The sequence below is a fragment of the Camarhynchus parvulus genome, chromosome 3 (assembly GCF_901933205.1).
Source record: "Camarhynchus parvulus chromosome 3, STF_HiC, whole genome shotgun sequence".
NCBI lineage: Eukaryota > Metazoa > Chordata > Aves > Passeriformes > Thraupidae > Camarhynchus > Camarhynchus parvulus.
In genome coordinates, this window is record NC_044573.1 from 108,549,296 (window position 1) to 108,563,783 (window position 14,488).

The following is a 14,488-nucleotide window of genomic DNA, read 5'->3' on the forward strand; positions in this document are numbered from 1 at the left end:
TGCTCCTGGTCGAGGCCAGACCTTGGGCAGAAGTTTGGCGAAGAGATCAGGCTGGGTTTTGAGAGCTTTTTTATTTGATTGTTTGCTTGAATGTTTGTTTTATTTTGGTTTGATCTTTCGGCGAGGTTTTGTTTGTCTGTTTTGAAGTTTGGTTTCTTTTTTGGGGATTTTTTTTTTGGTCGTTTTTTTGTTTTCCCTGCTGATCTACAAAAAGTGTATTTTCTGGCGGTGGGCAGCAGGGTCATGGAAAGTCCCTGGGCTGCGCTGTCCTTGGCTTTGGTACTCTGTGCTGCTCCCCACTCCTGCTGGGGTAGAAGTTGTGTATTCTGTCTATTCTATCGCATTTTGCTCCATTTCGAGCTGCGGGGTGTCACGATTTGCACAGTCCCAGCTTTGCCTGTCTCAGCGGAGATTTTGGAGCCAGGCACAGACGGGATGCGCACCACGCAGAGCTGCCCCTGGCATCCCACGAACTCAGGCACACGCACACCGGGAGTGAAGTGTGCAAGAACACACGGCAAGCGGGCACACAACAAACACACAACACGTACAGGACACGCACAGAGCCAGCCAGCGGCTCCCGGGACGGATTCACCTTTCAAGTGGCTCTGCCCCACTCATGGGGCACCTTGGGCAGAGCCTCAAACCTTTACCAAACCTTTACACACACACCCCACGCCGCACACAGCCTGCCCAAGCCTTTGTCCTGCAGGAACCAGCGCAGGGGCACGGGCACTCTCCAGCTGCCCTCAGCAGTTTTCCCAAGCCAGTGGCACAGAGATGACCTGGAGAGGCATTGGGAAGATACATTCCCCTTGTGTATGGGAAACAGGAATGTAGCAAATATATTTTAATTTAGGTATGGTTTGGATCTTACCCTTCAGCCCAGGAGTCACAGAAGTTCTCCTGTGTCAATGCTGATACACTTCGATAATGGAGGGCTACTCCTGGGGACTGGAGATATTTTTACATGTTCATACAATCTTTAAAGCTGGTTTCCTGTGACAAACCCACTTATTAGTATTATTTTATTTTCCACCTTGCTTCTCCCAAGCTATTTTTTAAACCTTACTTACACTTAAAACTCTTACAGGTCTTAATATCCTTAAAAACGTGGTGTAGGTAAGAGGCTGGTCTTATAAACTGCTGGTGATACCCTCAATCTTACAGAATCTTTTGGTTTATATTTAAAAATTCCTGATGTGCTGTTCATGCAGGCATGTCTTTGTTTTCTTGGCATGAACGTTGTAGTGAGGGACATCTCAGAATTGTTTGTCTTCGTGGCATGACCTGGTTTTATGTGGCTACCAACATGACCCAAAGTTTGTTAACTTAAATAAAACTAAAAGAATAACTGGGAAAAAAATTGCAGTACTTTCTATTTTTCCTGACAAATGTAGATTAGTTTTAGAGTTTTGAATATTTAGCTGCTGATGTTAATGACTGGGTCATGTGAGGATAATTTGGAGAAGGTTTTAAATTGCTTAAAGACCTTTTGGAACTGAAAATGGGATTAAACAGTACTGACAAAATCTGTACTGATAACTGCTTGCTTACATTTGCTACACAAAAAGGGAAAAAAGCTGAGGAGAGACAGATTCTAATGTCTTTATTTCGTAACGTACTCTAAACTTGCCAGAATTTCAGCACAGGGCAGAAAATACACTATAAACTGGAGGATCCCACAAACAGCACCTGAAATATAAATAATAGACTAATAAAAAGCATAGCATGCTATTAATATTTTATATAAGATCAATCTGTGTACATTCAGGTGTGCTTATACTTAATAATGCACACAAGTACACAAATGTTTATATCCTGAAAAACAAAATAAACAGCGCTTCTGCAGTGTTGTCACCAGAGTATTATGATGTTTCCTTACATAGGTGCATGACATTTACAGGTGAATGTCTTGGAGAGAGGGACTATGTTGTATTGAATGAATATGAAACACTCATCATATAGTGGCTGTTACAATTAACAAATAAAAGATGGCCTTGCAGAGTGTAAGGATGCACAAAATTATAGACATATATTTCAGAAGAAAATGTATTTAAAGTGTAGAAACCATCTAGTGACATTGATGGACATTTGTCTCTGTCATTCCTGAAAAAGCAAGAACATTGCTTATGAAAAGTATAAAAAATATTTCAGAATGCTGGTTTTATTAATGAAAGGATGCAAAAATATTTTACTCTGATGGTGTAAGGTAGCTTGCTTTTCAGCAGGTGCCCGAGTAACCAAATCCGAATAAACCACCACACTCCAGCCACCCTATTGTTCTCTTCATCTGTACAAAGGGAACCTGCAACCAAAACAGAGCCAGCTCCCTCTCCACGTGTGTTAGTGGGATTTTCATTGTGCTGACAAGATGGGAGGGTTAGAGCATGGCTCTCTTCTCCCTGCTGTCATCTGCACAACCCATCATCACTTGTGCTGGCATTTTGTACCCACGTGTGCTATTTGATGTGGAGACAGGAATGAGAGAGGGAAAATGCTCTCCCCATGTTTGCTCTGAATACCTTTTCCAGCACCACATAGCCTAACTTTTGTTTGTTCTAGGCTTGGGAAACAAAGCAAAAGTACAGATCTCATGAAGGAGGATGCTGTGTGGAGCATGAGCCAGTCAGTTAGAAGGAAAAGGATTGGGGCCCCAAAGTAAACTAATAAAAACTAAGTCTTTTATCATTCCCCTTTCTCAGGACACTTGAAAATAATCATAGATTAGAATCACAGAATATTTTACCTTTAAAGGCCATCTAGCCCAACTCTTTGCAATGAGCAGGGACATCTTTAACTACATCAGGTTATATATGTTCTCTTGAGGCGATTTGGGGATTCAGTACACAGCAGTTTTGTTCCCTTGGTCTCTCACCTAGATGGGATGAGCTGCACAAAGTATCTCTCTTTCCCACCCATTATTGTCTTGTGTTTATTGCAAAAATAAATTGTATTTATTGAAATCAAAATGAAGATGACAGATCAGAGACTAAAACTCTGTCATGAATAAAGAGGTAATGGAATAGAGTTGGATGAGAGAGAAGCCTTAAAGAAGGGATTGATGCCTGAAATCTTCCCTCCTTTCTTTTTTTCCCCTAATCTATCAGTTGCAATATAAATTATAATACTCCTTTTGCCTAAATCTTGTCCTGCCTCTGTTTCCAGACCTCTGGCTCTAAGAGCACAACCATCACCATTTACAGTCATCTCCAAAGTAGTATCTTATAGCAACAGATGAAGTCAGATCAGACCATGTACTCACTTCCCTATGGGAATAAACAGTTGTCCTAAAAAGAGTCTTCTTAACACTCACACGCCCATTTCACCTGGTACTCAGAGCACAAAATTACTGAGGCAATCAGCTGGATGCTCCCACCAGTTATCCCACTGTCTGCCTGCTCTCCTTTTCCATTTTCTGGCTTTTACTATAGGATGAATGCCATGGATAAAGAGTCAGGGTGCAAGGGCCCCAGCTTTCCCTTCTTTAGGCACACTTTTGTGTGGCAAAAAGAAACTTGTGGGCAGATTTCTTTGTTGCTTCTGCATGTGGGGCTCTTAATTTGATGAGCTGAGGGGGTCTTACGCGTCCTGGCACCAGAAGTCAGTCTGCAAAGATTTCCAAAGCCAGCAAAATCTCCTGAGAGTAATAGGGATCTCCAGGCTGAATCACTAGACTCACAAAAAGCATTATTATTTCCACTCTGTTTTTGAGGCATTATTTCTGCTTCTTCTGCTGGTATCTTAGCATCCCACCTCTCAAGTACTCTGTTATGACAAGATTGGGTCAACAATTAAGTGAAGATTGACTTTTCCAGCAGCACCTACAGTGGCATTGTGTTGACAGGAAAAAAAAGCTGCTTGTTGCTGCTGCTGTTTAGTTCACCTTAAAACATATCTTGTGGTCTTCATGTTAAGCTGCTTTGCAATATCACTCTAACACATGATCAGAAGGAAGGCAGGAATACTCTGAAGCTTGTCTTTGACAAGACACCTAATCCTTCATCCTCCTGTGTGGCTACCCTTCTCCTTTCTCCTCTCTTTCCAGCAGCCCTCTATGCCTTTTTCTGTTTACCACAGAAAGGTGGTAAACATCCTGGTAAATCAGGATGAAGTCCTGGTGCAAGGGCCAGGACTTCATCCATCTCCTCTCCAAGGTGGTGTTTTTGGTAGGAAATTCATGCCTTCAAAAATGCACACACCTTGTGACAAAGATATATCTTCATCTAGAAAGCACCACACCGCTCTCTGTTGCTGTGTCAATGAATAATTAAAAGAGTGAAATAATTATATGCAATAGATTTTACCTTCTTGTAATTTGCTACTTGTTCTCCATGTTTCTGGAAAGCAAATGACTTAGACTTGCTGAATTCTTTTACTCTTAACACATACCTGGCTCACCTGGAATTGCCTTGCTTAGATCATGTTGCTTGGGCATGATATTTTAAAATATTTCAGACTGTAAGCAACTTTCTACTAAATAGTAATAAGAAGTGTTCCAGTAAATTCTGGTTAGGGTAGGAGCAGCTGTAGGGTAACAGGTTTTTGGATTAAAGGAACAATTATTTATCTGGCATAAAGGGTGCACATACTGGCTTAACCTGGCAAGGAGATGAACTTTAATATGACACTGATTTCAGTACAGTCTCACTCGTTATAAAATCTAGAGACTCATTGAAGTAAATAAATATGTAGACAGTGCTACTGTTTTCTTGACACGTATATATATATACACGTGTGTATGTGCGTTGTGTGGCAGATGCCAAACAAACAGATCTACTCAGTGCTAACGCTCTTCACAAATGTACCTGACAGACCAGAAGTTGGAAAATGTTGCTTGAAAATATTTACAGGTTTCTGGGAAAAAAAAAAAGAAAAAGAAAATCTACCAAAGAAAACCCAAACACACCAAAACAACACAGACCCAAAATTATTTCAGGCGTGTGGCGCCAGATTTCTGTGTTTGAGCACATGAGCTCATTAATTGTAGCTTTGAGCTGTGTAAAAATGTGCATCAGTGCCCTTGATGTGCCTATATTTTGGTGATGCATGAATTGTCTCTATATCCTGTCTAAGAAGTGGACACTAATATCTGCCCTGGAACATAATTAGAAGTCATAAAATACCCTGCTGTACTGAGTCAAGATCTCACCCATCTGGGATTGATACCAAGAGATGTTCTTTTCTGGTGTTGCTGTCAGCACAAATGTTTAAATATACCTTCAAGAGCTGAAATATTTGGAAAGAAATTCTGTTTGCCTTATGTAAGCAAGCAATAGTCTGCATTTAATGAAGCTTCATCCTTCAGTCTGTCTCAGTGAGAAGTGGAACAGAGTCACCTTAATTTTAAGAGGGCTGCATGTGTAAGTTGTTAAAGAAACAGGTGTAGGATCTTGCCTAAAGGGACCTTTTAATTGTCATTCTATTCTATTCTATTCTATTCTATTCTATTCTATTCTATTCTATTCTATTCTATTCTATTCTATTCTCATTATAGAATTTAGGTTAGAAGCTAAAATTTTTAAGGGCAACAAAGTGAGCTTTTGTAGTTAAAAAAGATTAAGATGTTCACAGGAAAAAAATAATCAGGGTATTTTAAAAGATACAGTATGCCTCCTTTAAGCATGAGTGATGAGCACAGATTAATTCTGCTCTAAGAAGGTCTTGACATCATCATCCTCATATAAACCATCTGAACTCCTTCTAGTAGTGTATTGAATTTTATGACATTTTGTATCACTGTCATATGCAGCTCATTCTTCTTTTCCTCATCTTTCCCCCAGGGAATAATAGTGTATGCAGTAGTAAGGTTTATTTCTTCCACAGAATTTTTTTTGTTGTAGTCAGGTTGGAGAAGGCAGGTCAAAGAAAAATGTTTTGTGCTTGGTGATAAAATATGTGTTAGTCCTTAAGATTATTTGCTTTTTTTCCCTGGGATTTTGTTCTACTCTCTTGGATAGGTTGAAGAGAAAGTTTTCTCTCTTTCTCTCTCTCATACTAACTTTAAGTTAAAAGCTCAGTTTTGCCTGAGGAGTTATTGATCACAGTCTTGACTGAAAGATTTGGTGATCATTCAGCAGTTTTAGACCCTGGCCAAGTAATTGCCACTCTCAAGAAATAAACAATTGTGGAGCTAACCTGAGATAAACTGATGTAGCTCAATAGATTTCAATCGTTAATATCAGCTGAGGATTTGACCTAGCTTTGGAAGGAATTTATGAGTTCAAAGGTGTGGAAAGCTGTTCTTGCTGCAAATCGCTGCACATCCATGGTGTTCTTGCATCTTTGTAGTCCTAGATACTGCTATGAGAGTTAAATTTAACATTTCTCATTAGAACCAACATCCTAATATTTTCACAAACTGTGTTTTTTTAAAATTGTGAGTGAGGGTTCAATCTCATTTTTAAAATTATACTAGATTGGAGAGACCTTAGTGATAATAGGTATTTTTTTCAGAGCATGAAATCAAATGATATCAATAACCATAACAAGGTTTTCTGACTGTAAAGCTTATGAGATCTAATAATTCACTGTTCCCACACTACAATGCCAACACATTCATTTTTCTCAGAACAATAATATTGAAGAAAGCCAAACCACACACACCCTAAGAAAAACCAAACCCAAACAAAACCAACCACAAGAGAACCACGGAATTGCTCTTCATGGTTGAGTTTGCCAAAACACAGCAGAGGAGGTTTCCTTCACTTTAATATTTCTTTTTTTTTGAAGGTGGCACCTGTGTTGTCAACCCCACTGACCTGTTCTGCTCCGTTCCTGGTCGCTTGTCCCTGCTCAGCTCCACTTCCAAGTACAAAGTGACCATCGCAGAGGTGAAGAGGCGCCTTTCACCACCAGAATGCCTCAATGCCTCCCTCCTCGGAGGTATTTTGAGAAGGTAAGTGGAAGGTGAGGATAACAACTCCCAGACAATGCAGTAATTGCTGTAATTTTACTTATTTTCAACAGAGAGGCTTTATTCTTTTCTCCTTCTTGGATAGTGGTCGCACTTGAGGTGAACAGAAGGAGACGGATCAGGAGGGAACACTGGGGAATTTTCAATAAATTAGCAAGTTTACATTTTTTCATCAAACTGATTTTTTTTGACCTCCTCTGTTCAGTTACTCATCAGATGTGGATAGATATTGCTTTGACTTCTTTTAAGCAAACAAAAAAGAGAAAATTCAGTGTATGGAAAATTTCACCAGACCCAGAAATCTAAATTCTTGCTGAGAAACAATCTCAAAGCAAATCGTTTTACAATAGATACAGGTGTCCCTCAACAAAAAAATAAAACATTGAGGTGTAGGGATGCCTTTTCTTTCCTTCTCTGTATGTTTTTTTGAGCACAAAAAATACAGAATAAGCTGGTTTTACTTTTCTCATTGTGAGATACTAGGGGAGAAGTGAATACTTAGGTAAAGTTTTGCCTCTGACCCTTCACTTACCAGAGCAGACACCTGCAGAGAGCAGGAGCAGAAAGAAGGAAAGGGGCAGACTGTGCCTCACACTGCAAGAGGAAAACCAGGAGGCAACTGTAATTCAGCCAGGCATATCTAAGTCACGGTGTCCCTGAGGTGTCAGCTCAGATGGCATCAGCTGCTTGAACACCCTTTGATCAAAACTAGCTGGAAAGTCATGGGCTATTTCACTGCTGGCACTGAGGGCCACACTGATCCTCGTGCTCGTACTGAAAGTCATTTTAACCAGCCTGAGACATGCAGGCACTCCAGAGCTGTCTTGACACATCTTGGAGAATAATGACTATAGACTATAAATTGTTTTCAAGGTGTGAGTCCCATTCAACTGCCTCTATGGGCATTGGAGTCCAAAATCTACATTCACCAAAATTTTCCCCTCTGTTTGTTTCATCCTGGAGAAACCTTCAGCTAATTCTCATTTAAATACTCATGCTGCAGATTTCATCAATACAGTGCAAGCTATTATGGATTCAAGGGCATCGACTTGAATGTGGGGGCTCACTTCTCTCCTCTGTTATTAAAATGCTTGAATGATCCCCACAGGTTTTTGACCCAGACTAAATATCTTCTGTCCCAAATTAACCCTTGGCATGGTTCAGGAGTTTGCAAAAGCCAGGGACTCCTCCCTGTCTGCAGTTTGGATGTGCTAATTGTTGTATGGATCAGAGAGAGCAATGGAAGAGATTTGGTCAGTTTGTAACTGAGGGTTTCACAGCTAGGGAACAGGCTCAAGCACTCTGTATTTGACCAGGAAAGATGTAGGGAAACAAAATCTCATTGATTGTTTGCCTGAGACCCTAAAGGCTTGCTTCTGCATCCTGTCAGCAGTCACTGGTTACCTATCTTCCCAAATAGCTTGCTTTGGGAATAAAGTGTTCTTCTGAATAAAGAAAAAAATCTTGTCAGAAGATATTTCTGACAAACAATGTGGCCAAAGTTTTGTTATTTTTTAATGCATAAAAGCAGACATCCAAATGGTGATACTCTGTGTTTGGTTTCCTCCTCTGCCTGAAGGAACTTGAACATGAACTTCAAAATATTTAGTTAATTATTTTTGCTACTCAGTAATTACTTTTTCTGGGCTGTGGGCCCCTCAGTCTCATTTGGGGTTAATTATGTATTTCTTGTACAAAAAGCGAAGGTGTAGACTCTTATCTAATTAATGGACAGGTCATTCATTTGGGATGGGAGATATCGGGGTTCCATGTTTTCCACTGTTTTATTCATTGTTGAAGCATTTTAACATTAGTTATTTGCTGTCAGCTGACTGCTGCCTCTGTTTGAAAGACACAGGTTAAAATTCCCTCAGGCTGAGGAAGAATCTGAACCTACATCTGCTGCATAAGTGGATTTGTCTGAAATGCCTCAAACACTACAGAAAAGTAGCTGGGACACACCAGGACCCATTTTGTGAGAACAATGGGGTGTAGGTGTTTGGCAATGGGGCACAGATAACCAATGATGGCTGAGATTTTAGCTTCAGCATTTCCTATTGCCCTGGCCTTCTTACTTGTGCATTTTGGGCTTTGCAGATAACATTTCCAAATAGCCGGGTCTCTACATAAATTATAGAGGGATAGTTAGAGCTGGTTTCCACATAGATATCTACATGTAGAAGTTATTTGGCTTCCTTTAATAGCCAGACAAGCCAGATGAGTAAAGTTCACTCATTGTGGATATGTGTTTAATCTAATTCTAGAAGGTCATGTTTGTGTCTAATTTGTCTTTGCAGCCTGGCTTGGCTAAATCAGGTGTAAGTGTTTGCACTGCCAATATTTACATTTAGTCACTGTAACCCCAGGTGCCATACCCAAATCAGGACACTGGGCTCCACTAGGTGGAAACTGCCTGAAGATCTGATGCCCCCATGACAGGCATTAAAATCTCTAACTCTGCCAAAGAGATGATGTTAAAGAATCACCTAGAGCAAGCAGGAAATTAAGAATACAGCTCTGAAATATTTCCCATGGATGTCACTACTTCAGGCATTACCCCACGTATTTGTCAATGAAGTGTGCATAATTTCTAGGCTTATATTAATATGGGGAAAAGGCGCAGAATAATGACAAATATCTCTCTTTCCTGCTGTTCCCTCACAACAGAGCAAAATCCAAGAACGGAGGACGCTGCTTGAGAGAAAAATTAGACAGACTTGGACTAAATTTGCCTGCAGGAAGAAGAAAAGCAGCAAATGTTACACTCCTGACTTCCCTGGTAGAAGGTAAAGTCTCTAATATTGCAATATTATATAACCATAATTAAAATGTTTCATGGCATGCAACCCTTTTCAGCCATAGGATTAAATTCCATAATCTGTGTTGTGTATAGAGAGACCTGACTTGCCTAAAGCCACAGAAAGAGTGAGCTGCAGAATGGAAGTTTACTCTGAGATATCTTGGCTCCCAGCAAGTGTCTTGGTTCTACAGTTTCCTCAGCATTGATTTGTGCTTACAAATCGATGTTCTGAGTGCTCTTGTGAGAGAGATGAATGTCTTATACTAACTCTATAAGTAGGTTTGTTTATCCTCCTTTTCTTTTTTTTTTAACTTATGAATTTCCTGGAGCTGGTCCAAAAATGTGATGATTTTTTTTTTGTCTCCCATAAGAAAGCATAATATTTAGACAAGCCTTTTCCCCACACACATAAATGAATGAAATCTGTTTTCAGATAATATCTAGACAGGCTCAGGAGATACTTTCTTGGCCTTTATTTGTTGTTTAAATATCATTCACCAAATACTGCCAAGTTCTTCAAACCTTCAGCTGGGAGATGCAGGTTCAAACCCCTCAGGCAAAGGGAAGAAACTCTACCTGCATCTCTTCTGTTCTGGGTGAATCCACTAAGTACCCAGTTTGTTGTTTGGCTGTGAGTTGCAGCTCTGGGAGTTTCAGATCCTCCTCCTTGATGCTGAGAGAGCTCAGCTCATCCTAAAGGTCAATACCTTCTACAATCATAGCCTGAAAGGGCCATAGAGATCTAGGCAAGTAGGCTGAGGTCTCAGCACATATTACCACAGAATTACAGAATTACAGAAGGATTGAGGCTGGAAGATCCCCTCTGGTGACCTCCCAGGCCAATCCTCCTGCTCAAAGCAGGGTCAATTAGAAGAGCTTGCTCAGGACTTTGTGAGTTTTTTATTATCCCAAAGGATGGAGACTCTTCAAGCCAGAAATAGCATTGAATACTCAACACTGATGATTTTCAACATCTGTGACAAGAGACTGAGATTTTCAGGGGTCACTGAGCACAGGGAAGTTCAGTGGGGCTGCTCTGAAATACAGGTGTGTCCATATCACACCTGTTTGCAAGAGGAAGTTCTCATGGAGTTAGAGTCTTAGAAAAGGTACCACGTTAGAGGAGCAAGGGGTGTTCCCACCTTCAGACATCTTGGGTCAGGGCAGAATAAACACAGCTGGGTTTTATTAGTGAACAGAGCAATGGCTTTAAGCTGAAATCAGGAAGAAATTCTTGGCTGTGAGGGTGGTGAGGCCCTGGCACAGGTTGCCCAGAGAAGCTGTGGCTGCCCCTGGATCCCTGGAAATGTCCAAGGCCAGGCTGGACAGGGCTTTGAGCAGCCTGAGATAGTGGAAGGTGCCCCTGCCCATGGCAGGGTGTGGAGCTGGTTGATCTTTATGGTTTCTTCCAACCCAGACCATTCCATGGTTCTGGGATTCTATGTGACCAGCTATTCATTCATCGGAAGAGACTGAGAGGGAGGGAGGTACCTATCTGGCAACTGCTGGCCTGGGGCTGATGGCTGAGAACCTTTCCTCTAAGTCAGGGTTAGATTCCTTCTTCCCAGGAGTGGAGCTGTGCCCACCTCCCTGTCCTTTATTCAAAGCCAGTAGCAAACCTGCTATCAAACCGATGGAGTTGCTTCAGTTCTTGGACTGCCTTGCTGTGAGTCCTAAAGATAAATACTGATGTGCCTGAGCTCAGTCTGGCAGAGACCTTTTTGCCTGGATATGCTAATTGTGAATTTTATCCTGTGGAATTTTTGGCAATGGCACCACCATGTTAACATTCCAACAGAAAACCAAGTGAAGCTCATTTCCTGTCTGTGTAACCAATTCTGGGTCAAACTTGGAGGTGCTCATTGAATTCTTGGTCGTGGTACAAGCTGCTCTCACTTTGGACATGCAGATATTCCTCCCAGGTGGAACTAACTTACAGCACAATTTCTTCAAGAAAAACCATACCTCATCAGTTCCTGCTGCTGGAGGAGGCAGAAATGGAAGGACACAGGCTTATTCTGTGGTTTAGAGAATCCAGAGAGAAGGCAACATGAGCTTTTTCTGTGTGATAGCAATATAGAAATGCAAATAATAATTGTAATTTGTTAGTTTTATTAAATCTCTAAAATATCAAGTACACTTTGTGTACCTCTCATAAGAACCCAAGATTGTGTCACTCTTGACTTCTTTAGATGGTTCTAAATTTATTATTGCTAAAGGTCCCTACAGTCTTCAATATATTGAGGTTTTAATATCACTTTAAGGTAAAAGCATGCCCAACCTCTTGAATATCTATGTGATACAAGATAAGGCAAAATTAGTTGCATTATTGTGTTTATTGTCCAAAACCCAGTCAAAAATCTCTGGCATGACTCACACTTCTCTTCCTCTAAAACCTACTGAAATCATTGAGTTCTGGGGAGTCTGTTAAGCTCAAGGAGGAACTGAAATTTAGTTCTAGGCTTTGGGCTGTCACATTAAGGTCCAGATTTTATGAAAATTATTCTGTGGCCTCCTGTCTTCTGCAAAGTTTTTTCTCTTTGGAGTTCTGCTCTGCTGCAGGATGCTCGCTGCTGGCTGGATCAGGTCACATCTTTAGAGTCTTTGTTAGAGACCAAAATAAGAATTGTTTGACAGATCAGTTCTGTTCTCTTTGTCATGCACATAAATCAGCACAACGAGTGGAAAGGCAGACAGGGAGGGTGAAATCAGTGCTGCAGGGCTCTCCTGAGCAGTTTGGGGACACATCTTTGTGTAACCTGCAGGCGAGGGATGCCCTCTAGTGCCTGGACTAGATGGAGGGAAAGGTCATTTTTCTTACGAGCTCCAAAAGGAAAATTCCTACATATTAGCTGTAAAATAAAGTCTTCTCAGATAAATACTAGTATTTCCAAGGCTAAGCTTTACCGCGGGCTCAAAAGAGTCAACAGCTTCTCCAGTGGGAGCAAGGAAGGTTGTGAAAAGAGGGGATGTGTCCCCTTCTGCCTGAATGGGTCACTTACAAAACAGAAATGTGATTGCAGATGCAGGTTAAGGCAGTGCATGAATGATTTTTAAATCATCAGATTAAATAAAAAGAGAAAAAGAAAGACTAATAAAAAATTCTAGAGTTTGTTTTTCTGTCAAACCTGATTAAGACACTAAATTTCCTAGACAGAGAATTAATGACATTCATCATTTGGGGACCAAAACTCTTGAGAGAAATAGGTCAGTGGTTTCTTTTTTCATCGTGCTCTCAACTATCACACTTCTCCCCCACCAGCCTTTGTTTAAACATCCTTCCACTTGTTCCTCCTCCCTTCTCACCCCACAAATAGAATAAACTTTCCTTCCACCTCCCGCCTGTCCCTCCTCCCCCTGAGTAACATTTCTGCCGGGTAGAGCATCCGGAGGAGGCTCAGCCGAGGCGAGTGGGAGGTTCAGATGCCGAGTGTCCCTCTCCTGGGGACACAGCTCCTGCCTTCACTCCTCATCGGAGCAGCTCTCACTCTTGCTGGCCCCGAGGGACCCTCACTCTGCTCCTTGCACCTGCCCACAGAAACCTTTCAAGGTGCTGCTCTCCCCACTGAGACTTTCCAGAGCTGTCCCTGCTCATTCTGCTCCAGCACCTGTCCCTTTTCCATCGCGCAAAGCTCTCTGGTCAATTGTCAAACTGCAGAGGAGAGGCAGGAGAGGCAGAGCTGGGTTTAAGGAGAGTCCAAGATTCCCATCATTTCTCTTTATCTCGGCAGGAGGAAAGACCTAGGGGTGTCACACACGGGGAAATTTTGTTTTAGGTTGAATTTAGATTGAAACAAAACAAGTAACTATAATAGTTTTAGTTTTAGTTGTTCCTACCTTTATTGTGATTCCTACCATGAGGTAAATAACAATTAGGCAGAAGATGGGAAATCTAAGGTGAAAGAAAAAGTGTTGGTTCATCCAAATTTCCACATGGGGAAATTGGATTTTAGGTTTTTAGGATTAGGATTTTAGGGTGAATTTAGATTGAAACAAGGCAAGTAACTATAATAGTAAGGGGTTTTAGTTGTTTCTACCTTTATCATGAGCTAAATAACAACTAGGCAGAAGACGGGAAATCTAAGGTAAAACAAAAAAGGTCAGTTCATCCACATTTCCAACATTTACACATTTTCTCCCAAAGTAAATATTTGTCAAAATTTATGCTGTAGAAAAAGAAAGAACATGTTGTATGACATTTTGTATAAACTACATTCCCCCACCAAGCAGACTTAGTCCTACTGTACAGTGATCAAAGGGATATCTATTCACAAAAAAAAGTATATCACAGTACACTTCTAAATATCAAATCATCATTTGGTCCTGATTTAAAATTACATCTTTGCTCAGCAATGAGAAAGGAGAAATAATGCTCTGCAGAGTGTTCTCAAGTCCAAATTGTAATTTTTTTTTAATTTAGAATTTGTACTTAGAATTCAGGATGCCTGCTCCTTATAGCATATGCATGCTTATATGAATAAATATGCATAGCTCTAGCATGCATTTTTAGTATATGTGAGCTTTCCATTTCCAGCAAAAAATATTTTCAATTTTAATTGATATTACTTTAATTATTACTTCATTAAAAACAGTAATTACATTTGTATCTACACTTTTACCAGTCTATATCCATGAAGAGATAAGTAATTTTGTTTCTTTTTGCTCAAATGGTTTTATACCACAGTCACAACCCCAGCTCCAGACAGGTTTTATACCTTTGAATCGTTTTTTCAGATTATCAGAACAGTTTAGTATAATTTTCTCAGCTCTAG

At 40.6% G+C, this 14,488-nt stretch overlaps 1 protein-coding gene across 3 annotated transcripts in view; it reads left to right on the forward strand.

The window, feature by feature from the left end:
* Window positions 1-14,488, forward strand: part of TFAP2D (transcription factor AP-2 delta) — a 53,991-nt gene that overhangs the window by 10,615 nt on the left and 28,888 nt on the right. For all 3 annotated transcript variants that reach the window (XM_030946445.1, XM_030946446.1, XM_030946444.1), the window contains 2 exons: window positions 6,733-6,898; window positions 9,584-9,702. In XM_030946445.1, coding sequence (XP_030802305.1) covers window positions 6,733-6,898; window positions 9,584-9,702 — 285 coding nt within the window. The remainder of the gene's footprint in view (window positions 1-6,732; window positions 6,899-9,583; window positions 9,703-14,488) is intronic.